The 14456-nt window shown below is 46.0% G+C and overlaps 2 protein-coding genes across 5 annotated transcripts in view; one reads left to right on the top strand and one right to left on the bottom strand.

Moving 5' to 3' along the window:
* Positions 1 to 3299, top strand: part of Spidr (scaffold protein involved in DNA repair) — a 306197-nt gene extending 302898 nt beyond the window's left edge. For all 4 annotated transcript variants that reach the window (XM_036196155.1, XM_036196157.1, XM_036196154.1 and 1 more), the window contains one exon: positions 2718 to 3299. In XM_036196155.1, coding sequence (XP_036052048.1) covers positions 2718 to 2864 — 147 coding nt within the window. In that variant the 3' untranslated portion in view covers positions 2865 to 3299. The remainder of the gene's footprint in view (positions 1 to 2717) is intronic.
* Positions 3300 to 4088: 789 nt separating this feature from the next.
* Cebpd (CCAAT enhancer binding protein delta) lies at positions 4089 to 5383 on the bottom strand. The gene has a single exon (XM_036196159.1). The coding sequence runs from the start codon at positions 5232 to 5234 to the stop codon at positions 4428 to 4430; it is 807 nt and encodes a 268-aa protein (XP_036052052.1). The 5' UTR covers positions 5235 to 5383; the 3' UTR covers positions 4089 to 4427.
* Between the last annotated feature and the right edge of the window lie 9073 nt (positions 5384 to 14456).

The raw sequence follows: 14456 nt of genomic DNA, 5'->3' as shown, positions 1-14456 counted from the left end.
GAAAGGCATGTGGATATGTGTTCTGTGTATGGAAGTACAGGAGCACTTGTATGTATGAGTCTGCTTGCACGCTGGCTCTATGTGTGCGTGTGTGCGTGTGCATGTGTGTGTGTGCGTGCCCATGTGCATGTGTGTGTGTATGCATGTGCGTGTGTGTGCGTGTGTGTGTGTGCGCGTGCGTGCGCACGCACACACGCATTTGTATTTGAGGAGTCTACTTGGACACTGGCTGTGTATGCATATACATTTACTTGTGTGTGCACACTTGCACATACCTGTGCACAGATGTTAAATGAAATGACACATGACTCTTGGTATTACCTTTGTAGGTGCTCTAGTTTAGAGTCTACATCAGTGGGCCAAAGGGACAAACTAAGCATGGAGCGCATTTTAGCAATCTCTCTCCACTGCCCCCCAGCTTTGTTCTCTGTTGAGAGGTAAAGGCCAGCAGGACCCTTACCTCTGACCTGGAGTAGAGCCTGACGAAAGATGGCTGTCAAAGGCCTGTGTGCAGACTCAGCTCAAGTCACCCACTCTAGATTCTGTGGGTTTTCTGGGTGAGAATGTACATCCACAAAATACAGAGAATCAAATTAGGGCTCTCCATAAAAACCATAATCCATTCTCTGGAACAAATGTACTATTTCTGGTTAAGATACATGAATGTTAAATTGTATGTTTACTGTGGTCACACTGTGAATAAAAGCAACAAAATTAACTATTGTTGTTTCTCACTAGTGATAGTACAGTAATGTGGGGGTGAAGTCTGTTCCCTCAGCTTTCAGAAAAGGCACACACGTATTCTGTCTTTTAAAAAAATAGAGAGAGGGGGGAATTGGCTGTAGCTCAGCAGAATAGTAGTTGCCTGATATGCAGAAAAGCTTGGGTTCAATCCCAGCACTGACACAAAATTAAATGAATACATCCTTAACGTCAGATAGACACGTTTTTATATATGCAGATACATACTCATGGATAGTACATGAATTTGCTGATGTAAGTCTTCTAAATTGTTAATTTCCCCAAAATACGTATGATTTCTAGTTTAAAGTCCACTCACAGGTGGTGAAGCTGCACCTAACATTTTACATAGAAATGAGTTTTACTGAACTTTATGAAACCCCAGTTCTATACTTTTGAACTGGGCATGGTGTTTCACAGATGTAACTCCAGCACTTGAGAGGTAAGGCAGGAGAATCAGAAGTTCAAGGTTGTCCATGGCATGAGACCTTGCCTCGAAAGAAAACAAAAAATTCTTACTTTTGCCAGAGGAAAACCATGGGACTGTCTGGGTCATCTTTTTCAACTTAAGCAAGCGTTGGTGAAGGAAAGTAGTAGAGACTGAGGGGTACCAAGCTGTCCCTCTTTCATCGTCCTGCCCACTATTGGTGACCTGATCCTGTGCTGGTGCTCCGTCCACACCTCACTGTTGAGCAGGCTGCTAGCTTGCTGTCCACACAGTGAACCTGTCAAGTCTCTGATCTTCCTCTTTCTTGTCCGTTCTCATCTTTCCCATCAGGCTATTGAGTCACACTGAAAACCTTGCTTATTTTGTACTAAGGAATCCAAAACTCTACAAAGTAAAGCTACACTGGGAAATTGAGTCAGCATATGTTATACTTACATCCCAAACTGATCCTCTACAAAACATCCATCACTCTGCACATAGAGATATGGTCCATTCCGGGCTTCATCCGGATGGTTCATCTCTGTTCCATCAGCTGGTACCCTCAGGGCAGGGTTGCAGTCACAGAAGCCTCCCAGCCAAGGCTCTTGGCCCAGCTTCCTCAGTGCCTGACTGCGCTGGCCAGCTTTCCTAACTGAGCTTAAGACATCACTGTGGCCAGCCCAGACTTGGGGTGACACTAAGGACACAGGTAGAATGCCAGGAGCCAAAGTCTGTATTGGCCACATTTTCTGTCCATCTCCTTGGCCCTAACGTTACCATGGCCAGAGATGGCCTGAACTCATATGTACAAAACAGAGTGCTAAAGGGAAGTCCGCCGCCTTGTGCAGAGGACAGGTCGGGGTGCCTCTCACTCTATGCTGCCAACACTCTTGGCAGCATCAGTCTTGTCCTTTCTGAAAATGCTCTGCAGTTGAAGCTGTAAAAGCCCAGACAGGGCACAGCCACACCAGGAAGAGAAACCCTGTTGCCCAGTACTTGAGTTTATGTCTGGAGGTGAAATTTTCCCAAGCTTAACTGTGAGTAAAAAGCTCAAGTCACATTACCACTGCACATTAAAGACATGGTTAGCCCATGAAACCCAAGAAGAAATGGAATCCAATTGAAGAGGGAGGTTTGGGCAAGCACCAGGAAATCCTTTGACCAGAAGTGTTGCTAGATTGAGGAAGTGTCCCCAAAGGAAGTGGGAGACATGCAGGCCAAAAGCCCAGCCCCCATGGAAGACTAGCACTTCCTCTGCTATTGTATTGTCTTCCAAATCCTGTCAGGCCAGTTTATCCTGGCAGCCACAAAACAAAACAGCAAGACTCAACTATCAGAATCAAGTCATAAAGTAGTTCACTTGTTTGCTACAATAAAGGGGGCTTTTATAGTACACCCTCAACCATCACCCCCCAAAATACTGTTTTCCATTGGAAGGTAGGTTGCAGCTGAAGGAGGGCCTTTGCCCTGGCTGTGGCATTGTTGTTGGGAACAGAATGTGCAGGAGTCCAGCACTGTTTGCTTTAACAGCATGCTTATATCCCTGCAGAGTTATGAAGTGAAGAATGTCCTTGGGAAGGAGATGGGGCCTTTACTCTGCTTTGTCCAGTCTGTCACTCCACAGCAGACCAGCTGCGTCACACTGGAGGAGATTGAACTTCTAGGTGCTGGAGGAGGTGACCATCCTTCTTTCTGACATCTGGGAACTTTGCACGGAGGGTGGAGGCTTGATTTGGGGAGCTGTGTTAACTCCACAGAGTATTTTTATGGTTTTAAATTTATTTGGTTTCTTTTTTTTCCCCTGGTAAATAGATTAATACGATAGTTTTGTAAATTAAAAATCAAAATACCTTTATTATATCTTTTTGAATTACCTTCCTATAAGTTTGAGGACATGTTTCTAAAGCTTGAATATCCCTGTGGTCTTCATTTTGCATTACTGAGGCAATATTATGGATTTATTAGGAAATGTTCATTGTTGTAGCTTTAAATAAAGTATTAAAGACTTTACTAATATTTGGACATTTTTTTTTCTTTGTGGTATTTAATGTTTCCTGAAAGACTATTCTGTAAAGCTTCAACCAATATCTCATATTGAGATGTTGCTGTTCTGCTCTAATAAATAAATATCCAACCCAAACACTGGAGTTTTAGTATTCTTAGGACTGCCAGAGATGGCGCTGTCCCCCACACAGTGTAGATGCGTTGGGTGTGACAAAGCTGTATTAAACAAGTTTCTGTAGCTCACTCCACCACACACCTGTCAGACGGCAAAGATCACAGACACAGCGACCCACCATCCTGTGCTCTGGGCAGGATTTAAGTTACTAACGAAGCTACAGATTTGGACTCTGAACGTTTTGGTTTTTCCTTCTGCACAGCAGCACAGTAACAACAGACCGTGTTCCTAACACACAGTTTTCTTAGGAGAAAGGCACACAGCTTTTGGGGGATTAAGCCCTCAAACATTACAATTAATGGCGTTTGGGGCTGTCCTTTTTGTATACTACAATATGAATTTGTCCTGATGCACACTTTGAAATATACATGATGTCCCTAGGATTGAGGAAAATGAAAGCAAAGCTACACAAGCGAAGAGGAATCCTGATTCTGATTCTCTCGGGCTCTCTTCCACCCTCTCGCCTTTCAGTTGTTCTCTGGCCGGCCCCAACCCAAGTCTGCACACTCTGGGATTACACCTTCCACCTAACATGGAGTAGCTATGTTTTCCCATGTTCCTTCCGCTAGCAATACAGAGCATGAGGCCAACTCTGCCAGGCTTCCAAAGCTAGCAAACTCATCCATCTCCTTACCCGGTGTGGGCACCACACCTGGTCCCGTGGTTCCCAGGCGCCTGCTTTTCCCTGGTGAGGTCCCAGTACATTGTGTGCGGGAGAGACTGAATATAGGAAGCTGCAGCAATTTAAATGCTTCTTTATTCTTACAAATATTGTAAAAATTAATACAAAAAGCATGCGCAGTCTCTTCCTCTTATCTACAAAAGTCTTCGAAAAGTCTTCTCTTTCTACAAATGTACCTTAGCTGCAATGGTAATAAGACGTAGAAAAGGCTACCATTATAAAAAAATAATTTAAGGGGGAAAGACTCATACAGCTTCTCTCGCAGTCCAGTGTCCAAGCTGCAGCTTCCGGTCGCTCGCACGTCCCAAAGAAACTGCAGCAGCTCTGGCGGCGTCCACTCCCGGCCGTCGGGGTCTGAGGTATCGGTCGTTTGGAGTCTCTGAGGCCCGCGCCGCGCGTTACCGGCAGTCGGTGCCGGTGGGGGGCAGGAAAGGCGAGCTGGGCAGCTGTTTGAAGAACTGCCGGAGGCCGGCCAGGTCCCGCGTGAGCTGCTCCACGCGCTGGTGCAGCTTCTCGTTCTCGGCCGACAGCTCCACCAACTTCTGCTGCATCTCCTGGTTGCGGCGCTTGGCCTTGTCGCGGCTCTTGCGCACAGCGATGTTGTTGCGCTCACGCCGCTGCCGGTACTCGGGGCTGCCGCGGTCCGGACCCCTCTTGCCGGCGCCCTTCTCTCGGACGGGGCCGGCCGCGAGGCTCGGCCCTGGGCTGCCTCGAGGGGGCTCGGGCGACGTGGGCGGTGTGGGTTGCGCCGCGGCCGCCAGGCTCACCACCGTCTGCGCGCACACGGCCACTTGCGCGGGCAGCAGGGAGCCCGGCGCGTCGGTGTCGCCCCAATCGGGCTCACGCTTGAGCGGGCCCCGGGTGGCTGAACCCGCACCTAGGGGGCGAGTGGGGCCGCCGGGCAGCAGCTCCAGGCCGCCCGCGCCGGCCGCTTTGTGGTTGCTGTTGAAGAGGTCGGCGAAGAGCTCGTCATGGCACAGCTCCAGGGTGGGCACAGCGGCCATGGAGTCAATGTAGGCGCTGAAGTCGATGGCGCTCTCGTCGTCGTACATGGCAGGGGCCGTGGAGCCCGGCTCCCCTAGATCCCCCGGTTCGGGCCCGCGGCCGGGCTTGCCCACTCTACCTGGCTCGTAGAAGGCCGTGGGCTCGGAGGACCAGGGTGCGCCGCGCGCGGGGCTGTCCAGGCTGAAAAGTGCGGCGCTCATGGCGGCGTCGGCCTGGCCAGGCGTCCAAGTTGGGCTGTCACCTCGCCGGACCCGGCCGCCGCCTTTTCTAGCTCCAGCGTCTGACAAGCACGCCCCGCCCCGACACCGCGGGTCTGGGACCGGAGCGGGGAGGGACCGCCCGCGCTGCTGGGAACGACCCGCCCTCTGCCCGCACCCCCGGCCCTCCCTCCTTCCTGTTTGTGCGGTTTGGAGCGTACTTAGTCCTCCCAGCCTGGAGCGAAATGAAAATCAGGATTTGACCCGACGCGCGCGAAGCCTGCGGCCTTTAGTCACTTCAGACGGCGGCTCGAGTCCACAGGTTCTATCCTGGGCGCCGCCGCCGAAAGCCAGGAGTGAACTGTAGATCCAGGTCTGCGGCTCAGCCTCAGCCGGTCCCTAGCCTGCGCAGCCATCGGGCGTCTCCGGAAATTCGAACTCGCTCCAGCCACACTTCTCAGGGATGCCGAGGCTCAGCCACGCTGCCTGGTGGATGGACGGATCGACAGGACACCCCCCCCCCCCGACCTCAGATCCCCAGGAGAGTGGAGGGCACCTTAAACATGGTGCGTTTTACTGCACCTGACAGCGATCTTAGGTGCGCGAGCTTTTCTTCCAGGTTATTGAGGCTCTGCCACCTGGTGGTAGCATAGTGTCTCGCTGTTTCTTTTCCTTGCTAATAGTTCCCAAAAGAGATACTATTCTAAAGTAACTGTGGCTTTGCTGAGAGAAAGCTAAGATATACATCAACACCTATAAAGAGGTGTGAAGTTTCCGCTCTTAAAAATGCATAAAAAGATATGTTGCTAAATTCATGAAAAAAATGAAGTGAAATTACAACCCCAGGAACTCAGAGCCGAGGCTGGAGGAATAGGTGAGCCCGAGAGTTCAGTGCCTGAGCTCCGTTTCAAACAAACACAAGTCAAGAAAAACATTGGTCCAAATTCAGGTGTGCCCTTCGTGTCCCTCTCCTTGAATTATCTTTCCCATCCACCGGGTATTTTGGTCAACATCAGCTGGTCCACACACGGCAGCCCAGCTCCTACCATCAATTCTATAGGAAAATCTTAATGTTGGGCTGTGGAATATTTAATGTGTTTTCTGGAGAAGGGTAAACACAGCTGTGGAGTTTTAAAACGGCATATGATGTTGATGTTATAACTAATGTTCATATAACTCATGCACATACAGAGGAAAGAACTAGAACAAACTGCTTGGTTTTTAGATGCTGTAGAAGCACGACTAAGACCCTCTTTGTCCCTCATAGAGGCCTCATTCCAAAGCTGTTTTCGATGAGACAACCTGCTGTTTCTGGTACTTGAATCCACTCTTACATTTATGAAAACTAAGTTGTGTTTACGAGACACTGGGGCCAATTAATTCCTTAGGTTAAGAAGCCATTGGCACCTTTGGGCTGCACCTGAAAGCTATGTGATGTCTACATTCAGAAAACCGCTGGCCAGTGCATAGTATTCACATCTGGACCGGAACTCCCCACCCACATTTCCTAGAAGAAAGGAGACATGACAACAACAAAGCATGAATGTATTGTGACATTTGAGAGCCATTAAAGACCCCTAAAGTATCAATCTAGACTTAGTGACAGCTGCTTGTAATCCTTTCATGACTGTCCACTGCACCACAGGTGATGTTCTCAGCTTGAATACAAACGCTTCCGGTGCTTTGTCACTGTGAGAAATCCTGTCCAAAAAGCTTTCTGGCTAGAATCCTTACTTCTGCCTCTTTGTCCTCCACGGCGTTCTTGCATGGAACATAGTGGAGAGGTTCTGAAAAGCTTGCTGTGTAGAGTTCAGGAGACTAGCAAAGTTGAGAGTGTTCTGGAGTTGTGGAGCATTGTCAGAGTTGGAAGGTCAGTCTGGATCCTGTCTGTGCATTTCACTCCACACAAGAACAGTTCTCTGGGTGGAACACTTAAATGTGAAACATTTCTGAATAGTCCTAGGTAAAATTAATATGAAATCAAGTTTGAAGAGAAGCAAAACTTAGTTGACTGCAGTGCCCTCACAAATTGTTATTTCCAATATCAGATTATATACTTTAAAAAACATTTGCATGTATTGTTATGTGTGCTACGGGGGAAAGAAATGAAGGGAGACAGCACATTGTAGCATGCATTTGGAAGTTAGAGGACAACTTTCAAGGGTCAGTTCTCTCCTTCCACTATGTAGATTCCAGAAATGGAACTCAAGCTGCCAGGTGTGGGGGCAAGTGCCTTTACCCAATGGAGCCATCTTGCCAGCCTCAAACTGGATGCTTTTTTATAAACCTTTTGCCCTCGAGCTAACTTTAATTATATCTTCCTATGTGTTCTGTCACAATTGTCAGGTATATATATATGAATTCTAAAAATGAATTCTTTTCGAGCTAAATCATTATTACTTTTGGAAAATGGAAGATAGAGTCCGCACGAATAAACTAGAATTGTTCATCCCTCATGCTGATTAAAGCCTGGCCTCTGTTTAAACCTATCACAAGGACAGATGTGGTGGCACACACCTGTAATCACAGCATTCAGGAAGCAAAGGCAGCAGGATTGTGGGTTTGAAGCCAGCTGGAGCTGCACACTGAGGAAAAGAAAGTGGTAACCTGTGATGGTGTGAGTAAGAATGGCTCACATATTTGAATGCTTGGTCCAAAGTCGGTGGAACTGTTTGGAAGGATTAGGAGGTGTGGCCTTGTTGGAGGAGGTGTGTCACTGGTGTCTGACTTTGAGGTTTCAAAATTCTGGCCATTTCCAGAATTCTCTCTCTGTCTCCTGCTTGCAGTTCAAGGTACAGGCTCTTAGCTGTTCCTGATGCCACACACCTTTGCTCAGTCATCATGGACTTGAGCCCTCCAAAACCATACACCCAATTCAACTATTTCTTTTTTAAGTCACCCTGGTCATTCTCCTGCCAGGGAAGAAGGTACGCGGACTGCAAACCTTCACCTCCTTCTGATCCTCCAGATCCAATCCCCAGTCTCATCCACAGCTCTGTTACAGAACACCTGCTACAGTGTCCCATCCCTCTCTGACCCCATCACCAATGGATCAAGAAGATCTCCAACCTTCCTTCCCCCAACTCATCCCAGTATCCCAGCTTCCAACACCAGCAGATATTTTCTGGGGACACACTAGCTGATCAGGCCAGGGAAACAGGCAAGCTAACTCAAGAAGACCTTCACCTCTCCCTTCTCTCCTCCAAACTCAATCTCCCAGTCTTATCCCTAGCTCTGCAACAGAACACCTGCTGCAGCTTTCTTCCCCTGCCACACCTCGTGTGGATCCCACAGACCTCTTTCTCCTAATCTCACCTCCCCCATTCATTGCTTTATCCCAGCCCCCAACTATGGCAAGCACCCCCCACTAACCCACAGGCCACTTCTGCCAGAGAAGCAGGTAGGCTGTCTGTAGATCTTCACCTCTCCTTCTGTTCTTCCAGATCCAATCCCCCAGTCTCATCCCTGGCTCTATAGCAGACCTTCTGCGGTGACCTCTTTTCCCTCTTTGCCCCCATCCCAAGGAGACTAAATAAACCAGTCCTGATAGAATATTTATTTCCTTCCTCCTGTGAACCCCCTCAGGTCCTTAGTCTATCCCTATTCCTAAGTATCAACTCCCAATACCCCAAAACACATGCTGTGGAACAGTCTAAAAAGCTGATTGGCTGATAGCTGGGCAGGAAGGAATTGGGTGAGACAGCCTGACACAGGAAGAATGGTAGAGGAAAGGTAGAATCAGAGGAGTCACAGGCCAGACACAGAAGGAGTCGGACACACAAAATATGTTAAAGGTAGAAGCCATGAGCCTCAGGGCAGCACACAGATTAATAGGAATGGGTTAAAGTTGTAAGGCTAGTTAGTAGCAAGCCTAAGGTATTGACTGAGGATTTATAATTAAAATTAGGCCTCTTTGTGTTTCCTTGGGAGATGCTGGTGGGACAGAAACTTCTGTTTATAAACATTATACCTGGAACTACCAGTGGTCACACCTATCTGGTCCACAGAAAATCTCCTACCAAGCAGCATACTCTCCTAAAAAAATTGAGGAAACAAACCAAGGAAAAAAAAACTCATCCAACAAAGACAAAATCAGATATCATCACCTAGAACTATAAGTGTCCCAATAGCAGATGCCTAGATGCCAGCATAAAAATAAAATTGATAACAGCTAGGACAATATGTTTCCACTAGTGCACAGCAACCCTACCACAGTAGGCCCTGAATATTCCAACATAACTGAAGCACAGGAAAAGACCTTAAAACAGCCTATATGAATATGATAAAGGCCCTTAAAGAGGAAAAGAAATCCAGGAAACTGGGATAGAGGGTAGAAAGAACAGGAGCCCACTTGGCACCATCAGGACCAAGCAGGAGGAGAAGGTCTACACGCCTGCTGGGGCACCATTATGGTGAGCAAATATATAGTAGGATATGCATGGAGAGAGGAGGGGGAATGGTTCATGTCCTGTGGAGAGAGGCAGATCTGAATAGATGAAGATAGTGTGGAGGGGGCTGAGGTGGGAGGCCTGCTTGCCACCTGGGGCCATGGTGACATCCTGGCCGGGGCTGCTGCCAAGGGCCATGTCTGGTCCATGACCCTGCTGCAGCCATAGTCTGTGTTGATGTCCATGGCTTCTGCTACCACAAAAAAAAAACCCAAGAGGATAGGGCTGCACAGAGTTGGCCCCACCCCTCACTGGCTACAGTGCTAGAGAGAATTGGCCCTGCCCCTCACCAGCTGCAGCCATCAGGAGAATGGCCCATGTGCCTCCCATGGGCACCACAGTAGAACTGGCTCTGGTGGTGTAGGTGTAACTGAGCCAGCTCCAAGAGTATGAAAGCAGAACCAGCCCTGTCCCTTGCTGTAGACACCAGCTCAACTTCTCAATGTTCAGTGAGTTGTGTGGGTGTTGTCTTCAGCAACCTAGTACTCTGGGATTTTGGTGTATACTGAAGACCAGTTGAGACATCAAGCCTTGTGGACTGAACAATTGCTGGATTCTTGGATTCTTGTCAACTTGACATTGGAAAACTTACTGAAAGTTCAGAAAGTGTGACCTTTGTGATCTTCATTTTTTTAGTTCATTAAAATGTTCAATTTTGCCTTTAAAAAAAAGAAGTGTGGATAGTAGAGCTGCAAGAAGTTTTAACTTTTATACTTTGATCATAGATGATAGTTTTAATGCTATAAATATGGCTCAGTTTGCCATTTCCATTGAAGATATTGATGATGGATCTTGTATTAGTCAGGGTTCTCTAGAGTACAGAATTTGTAGAATGAATTCCCCAACACACACACACACACACACACACACACACACACACACACACACACACACACAAAATTTATTAGACAGACTTATGAGCTGTTGTCCAGCTAATCAATAGCTGCCTATGTACAGAAGGCCCAAGAATACAAGAATCCAGTAGTTGTTCAGTTCACAAGGCTGAATGTCTCAGCTGTCTTCAGTATATGCCAGAACCCCAGAGGAGTAGTAGATGCTGCTGGTGAAGGAAGGGACTTGCCAACGAAGGCGGGAGGAAGAAAGCTTCTTTCTTCCATGTCCTTACATAGGCACCAGCAGAGGGTGTGACCAGACTCCAGGTGGGTCTTCCTGCCTCAGAGATCTGGATTAGAAATGGATCATCCAGTTTCAAATGGTCCAATTAAGAAAAAATCCCTCACAGGTGTGCCCAGCCATTTTTTGGGTTTTCATTAATTCCAGATGTAGTCGAGTTGGCAACCAAGAATAGCCATCACAAGTCCATCCTTGTCAACTTGACACACTATCATGTCTCTTTATGTAGTACTTAATTTCTAAATGAAGTAATAACCAGGTCATAAGTATACCTAATATGAGATGTAATTAGTTCACATATAATCACAAAAGCATCATAAAATTTAGAATAGATGGCTGCCTGTGTATAGAATGTATAACAATCCAGGAATTGTTCAGTCCATGAGGCAGGATGTCTCAGCTGGTCTTCAGTATATGCTGAAATCCCAAAGAAGCAGATTGCTAATGAGAGCAAGAGGAAGCAGGCAAAAGAAAAGCTTCTTTCTTCCAACAGAGGGAGTGGCCTAGATTAGAGGTGGGTCTTCCTACATCAAAAGATCTGGGTTAATGATGTTTTTCCCACCTCAAAGATCCAGTTTAGAAGTGGATCTTACCACTTCAAACCATGTAATTAAAATTTTTTTTCTTATAGGTATGCCTAGCCATTTTTTAGTTTTAGTTAGTTTCAGATGTTGACAACCAAGAATAACCATCATGGATATGTTACTGAAGTGCCATTCAATGGCTTTTAAAGTATCATTAAAAGACACTGTAAGACAACATGGTAAAGCCATGCGGACACTTCCATGCATATGGCCGTGCAGTTACCAATGATGCCCGAGCAATAACAGTTAAGAGAGGGGGACTTGTAAAATTAGTAGAAGACAATTCAGTTGCTGCCAAAACTCATTTTTAGTGCAGTATCATTGCACAGTATCTCCATGTTAGCATGGAGATAAAGCAGTTCAGCAGATAAAGGTAATTTCCTCACAAGCCTGGTATCTGAATTTGATCCTCAGAACCTTCCTAAAGGTAGAAGGAGGAAAACAAATCCACAAAGTCATCCTCTGACTGTGGCACATATACCATTGAACCTATAAACACACACCATGCCACCACAACTATAATAACAGAGAAATGTATGCAAAAGAGCATTCATATCATCAAGACTGTAAATTTTATAAGGGCCAAGGGATTAAATCACCACCCATTCTAGGAACTATTGTTGATGTAACTATTGTAACACCATTTAATATTTGGAAGTAAGATGCCTAAGTTGAGGTCAAATGTTAATGTGATTTTATGATTTGTGAGCAAGGAGAAAACCAAATCATCAATATGTTTCAAGTCATAATTGTGGTTCCAAATGAAAATAAAATCGTGGCCATCTAAAATTAAGGCCAATAATTTTGTACATGTTGGTACACTGGTTAAACACAGTCCAGTGAACAGCAAAAAAGTGACAACAGGTTCAAGACTTTTGGAAAATGATTGACAGGTATACTTGCAACTGTACTTTCAGTCAAAATAAATATGTTGCCTGATTTTCAAGTGGAATACAAAGAACTTCAACCTGGCATTTGAGGCCTTCTCTTCTGAGAGACAAATGTTCCTCACTTCACCATTACATATTATTCATGGCGTAGCTCTTGTTTGTGAGAAACTATTTTCAAGAATGAAACACATACAGGCTGGAGAGATGATGCCAAAGCTAAGCATACTTGGAGTGCTTCCAATGGATCTGATTTCCATTCCTAGCATCATGTGAGGCAGCTCACAACCACCTGTAACTCCAGCTCCAGAAGTCTGATGCCTGGGTACTTACACTCATATGTATGCCAAAACACATAATTTTTAAATTAAGTCAAAAATAGAGTAAAAATAGAACCCAACACCTGATGAACACATTGAACATTTTCTGAGATTGCTTCTGTTAAGGTGATGATAATACATTAGTTCCACAACACAATGCCAAGATGTTCCTGCTTCTAGGTGACCCTCCTTTTAATTACTTAGATGTGTTAATTTTCTTTATTAGTGATCACAAACTTTGTAACAGCCGAATGATTTTTAAAGACTCTGGATAGGATGTTGCAGAATTATAATTATTTTGGAAGGATTATTTTGATCATCTGTAGTGGCAAATATCATGAAAACTGCACACAGACAGTTTTAATTTTCACCTTTCAATTGCGTATTTAATGTGTAGCCCAGAGAAGCCAAAAAATTGGGTTCTCTATCCTAAGAGGCTCACATGAGATTCATGATGATGAACGTCCCTTATGGGTGACATTAGATTTTCTACAGCTGATATATCTTCAAGGTCTACCCTCCCTCTCTCACAGGACAGAGTCAGGGTAGAACAACCAGCCCTAGCTTATTGATGCCTTGTCCTATCCCATAGTTTTCATAGACAATGAATTTAGGAATAAAGTTGGAGAAAGGATAGCCCAGCCATCTTCCTGATGGCTGCCTTACTGGGGCTGAGGCTTGAAGAGGCATCCCAGCAGCACTGCCTGTGTGGAGCTATGGTGTCACTCAGCGTATGTGGGCACACACTGTTAAAATACCAGAACAGCCAATGTATCACATGCATGTCTGGTGACCTTGGAGGACAGAAAAGGAGTTACTGGAGTTATAGACAGTTTTTCAAACTCTGGACCTCCTTATTCTTTGAGGGTTGCCATGGGGATAGGGAAAAATGGGAGAAATAGGCACCTAAGGAGAAAACAAAGGTCACAGTCTGCCTCCTTGCTAGTGGTGGTTATCTCTGATGTACCCACCAATGTATTTTAACTTGTCTTGATTTAGGGCTTTCCTTCCTATAAAACCCCAATATACCCCCACCACATGCACACAGACCCCATCCTCCAGAGAGACTGTGGCTCTTCACTTTTTCTCACTAAAAGAACAGTTCTGCTTCTGGAGATGCCCATCTGCTTTCTTTTATTTCCAAGTTACCTTCACCAGTCCTGTTCTAACATTTAGTGCCAAAACCCAGGAAAGGTTTTGGGTTCTTGCACCCAAACTTTCTCTCTCTCTCTCTCTCTCTCTCTCTCTCTCTCTCTCTCTCTCTCTCTCTCTCTCTCTGTCTGTCTCTCTCGGCAACCTTTCCTATGTACCCTTACATGTCTCTCTGTGGTTTCTGATAACATCCCATTGAGAGCATGGTCACTCACTGAGCTTACCACATAGACTAAAAAGCCACAGCCATGACTTGAAGCCTCTGGGTACTTTGTGTGCCATTTGTGTACCATCTGCCTCTGTCTCTGTCTCTCCTCCAACCTCTAGAGTAGAGACCTACTGCCATTCAGCATCCACCTACTGAAGTAACCAGGTTTAATTTAAGTAAGCCATAGACTGAAGTCTCATCTGGATCCTGGGGATCCCTCTGGCTCTGTCTGCAAAAATCATTGCAACTGGGAACTCCTGGTACATCTGGAAATGATTACTCATTTCCAGCCACTTTCTGGTTATAGGCAATGATTTATTACCAAAAACTAGCCTCAGCCTTACCTTGCCTAAAATGGGGTCCAAGATTTCCATTCCTATATATCTTTGGCAGAAGATCTGACTGAGTTTTCACTTTCAAGGCTCTTTTCTATCTTCACTCCTGTCCTCTGCCTTATTCCTCCATTTCTGCACTTCAGGTTTTACCAGCTCA

Source organism: Onychomys torridus, chromosome 8, assembly GCF_903995425.1.
Source record: "Onychomys torridus chromosome 8, mOncTor1.1, whole genome shotgun sequence".
Lineage (NCBI taxonomy): Eukaryota > Metazoa > Chordata > Mammalia > Rodentia > Cricetidae > Onychomys > Onychomys torridus.
Note: the sequence above shows the minus strand (reverse complement) of the source record. Positions and strands in the feature narration are given on the sequence as shown.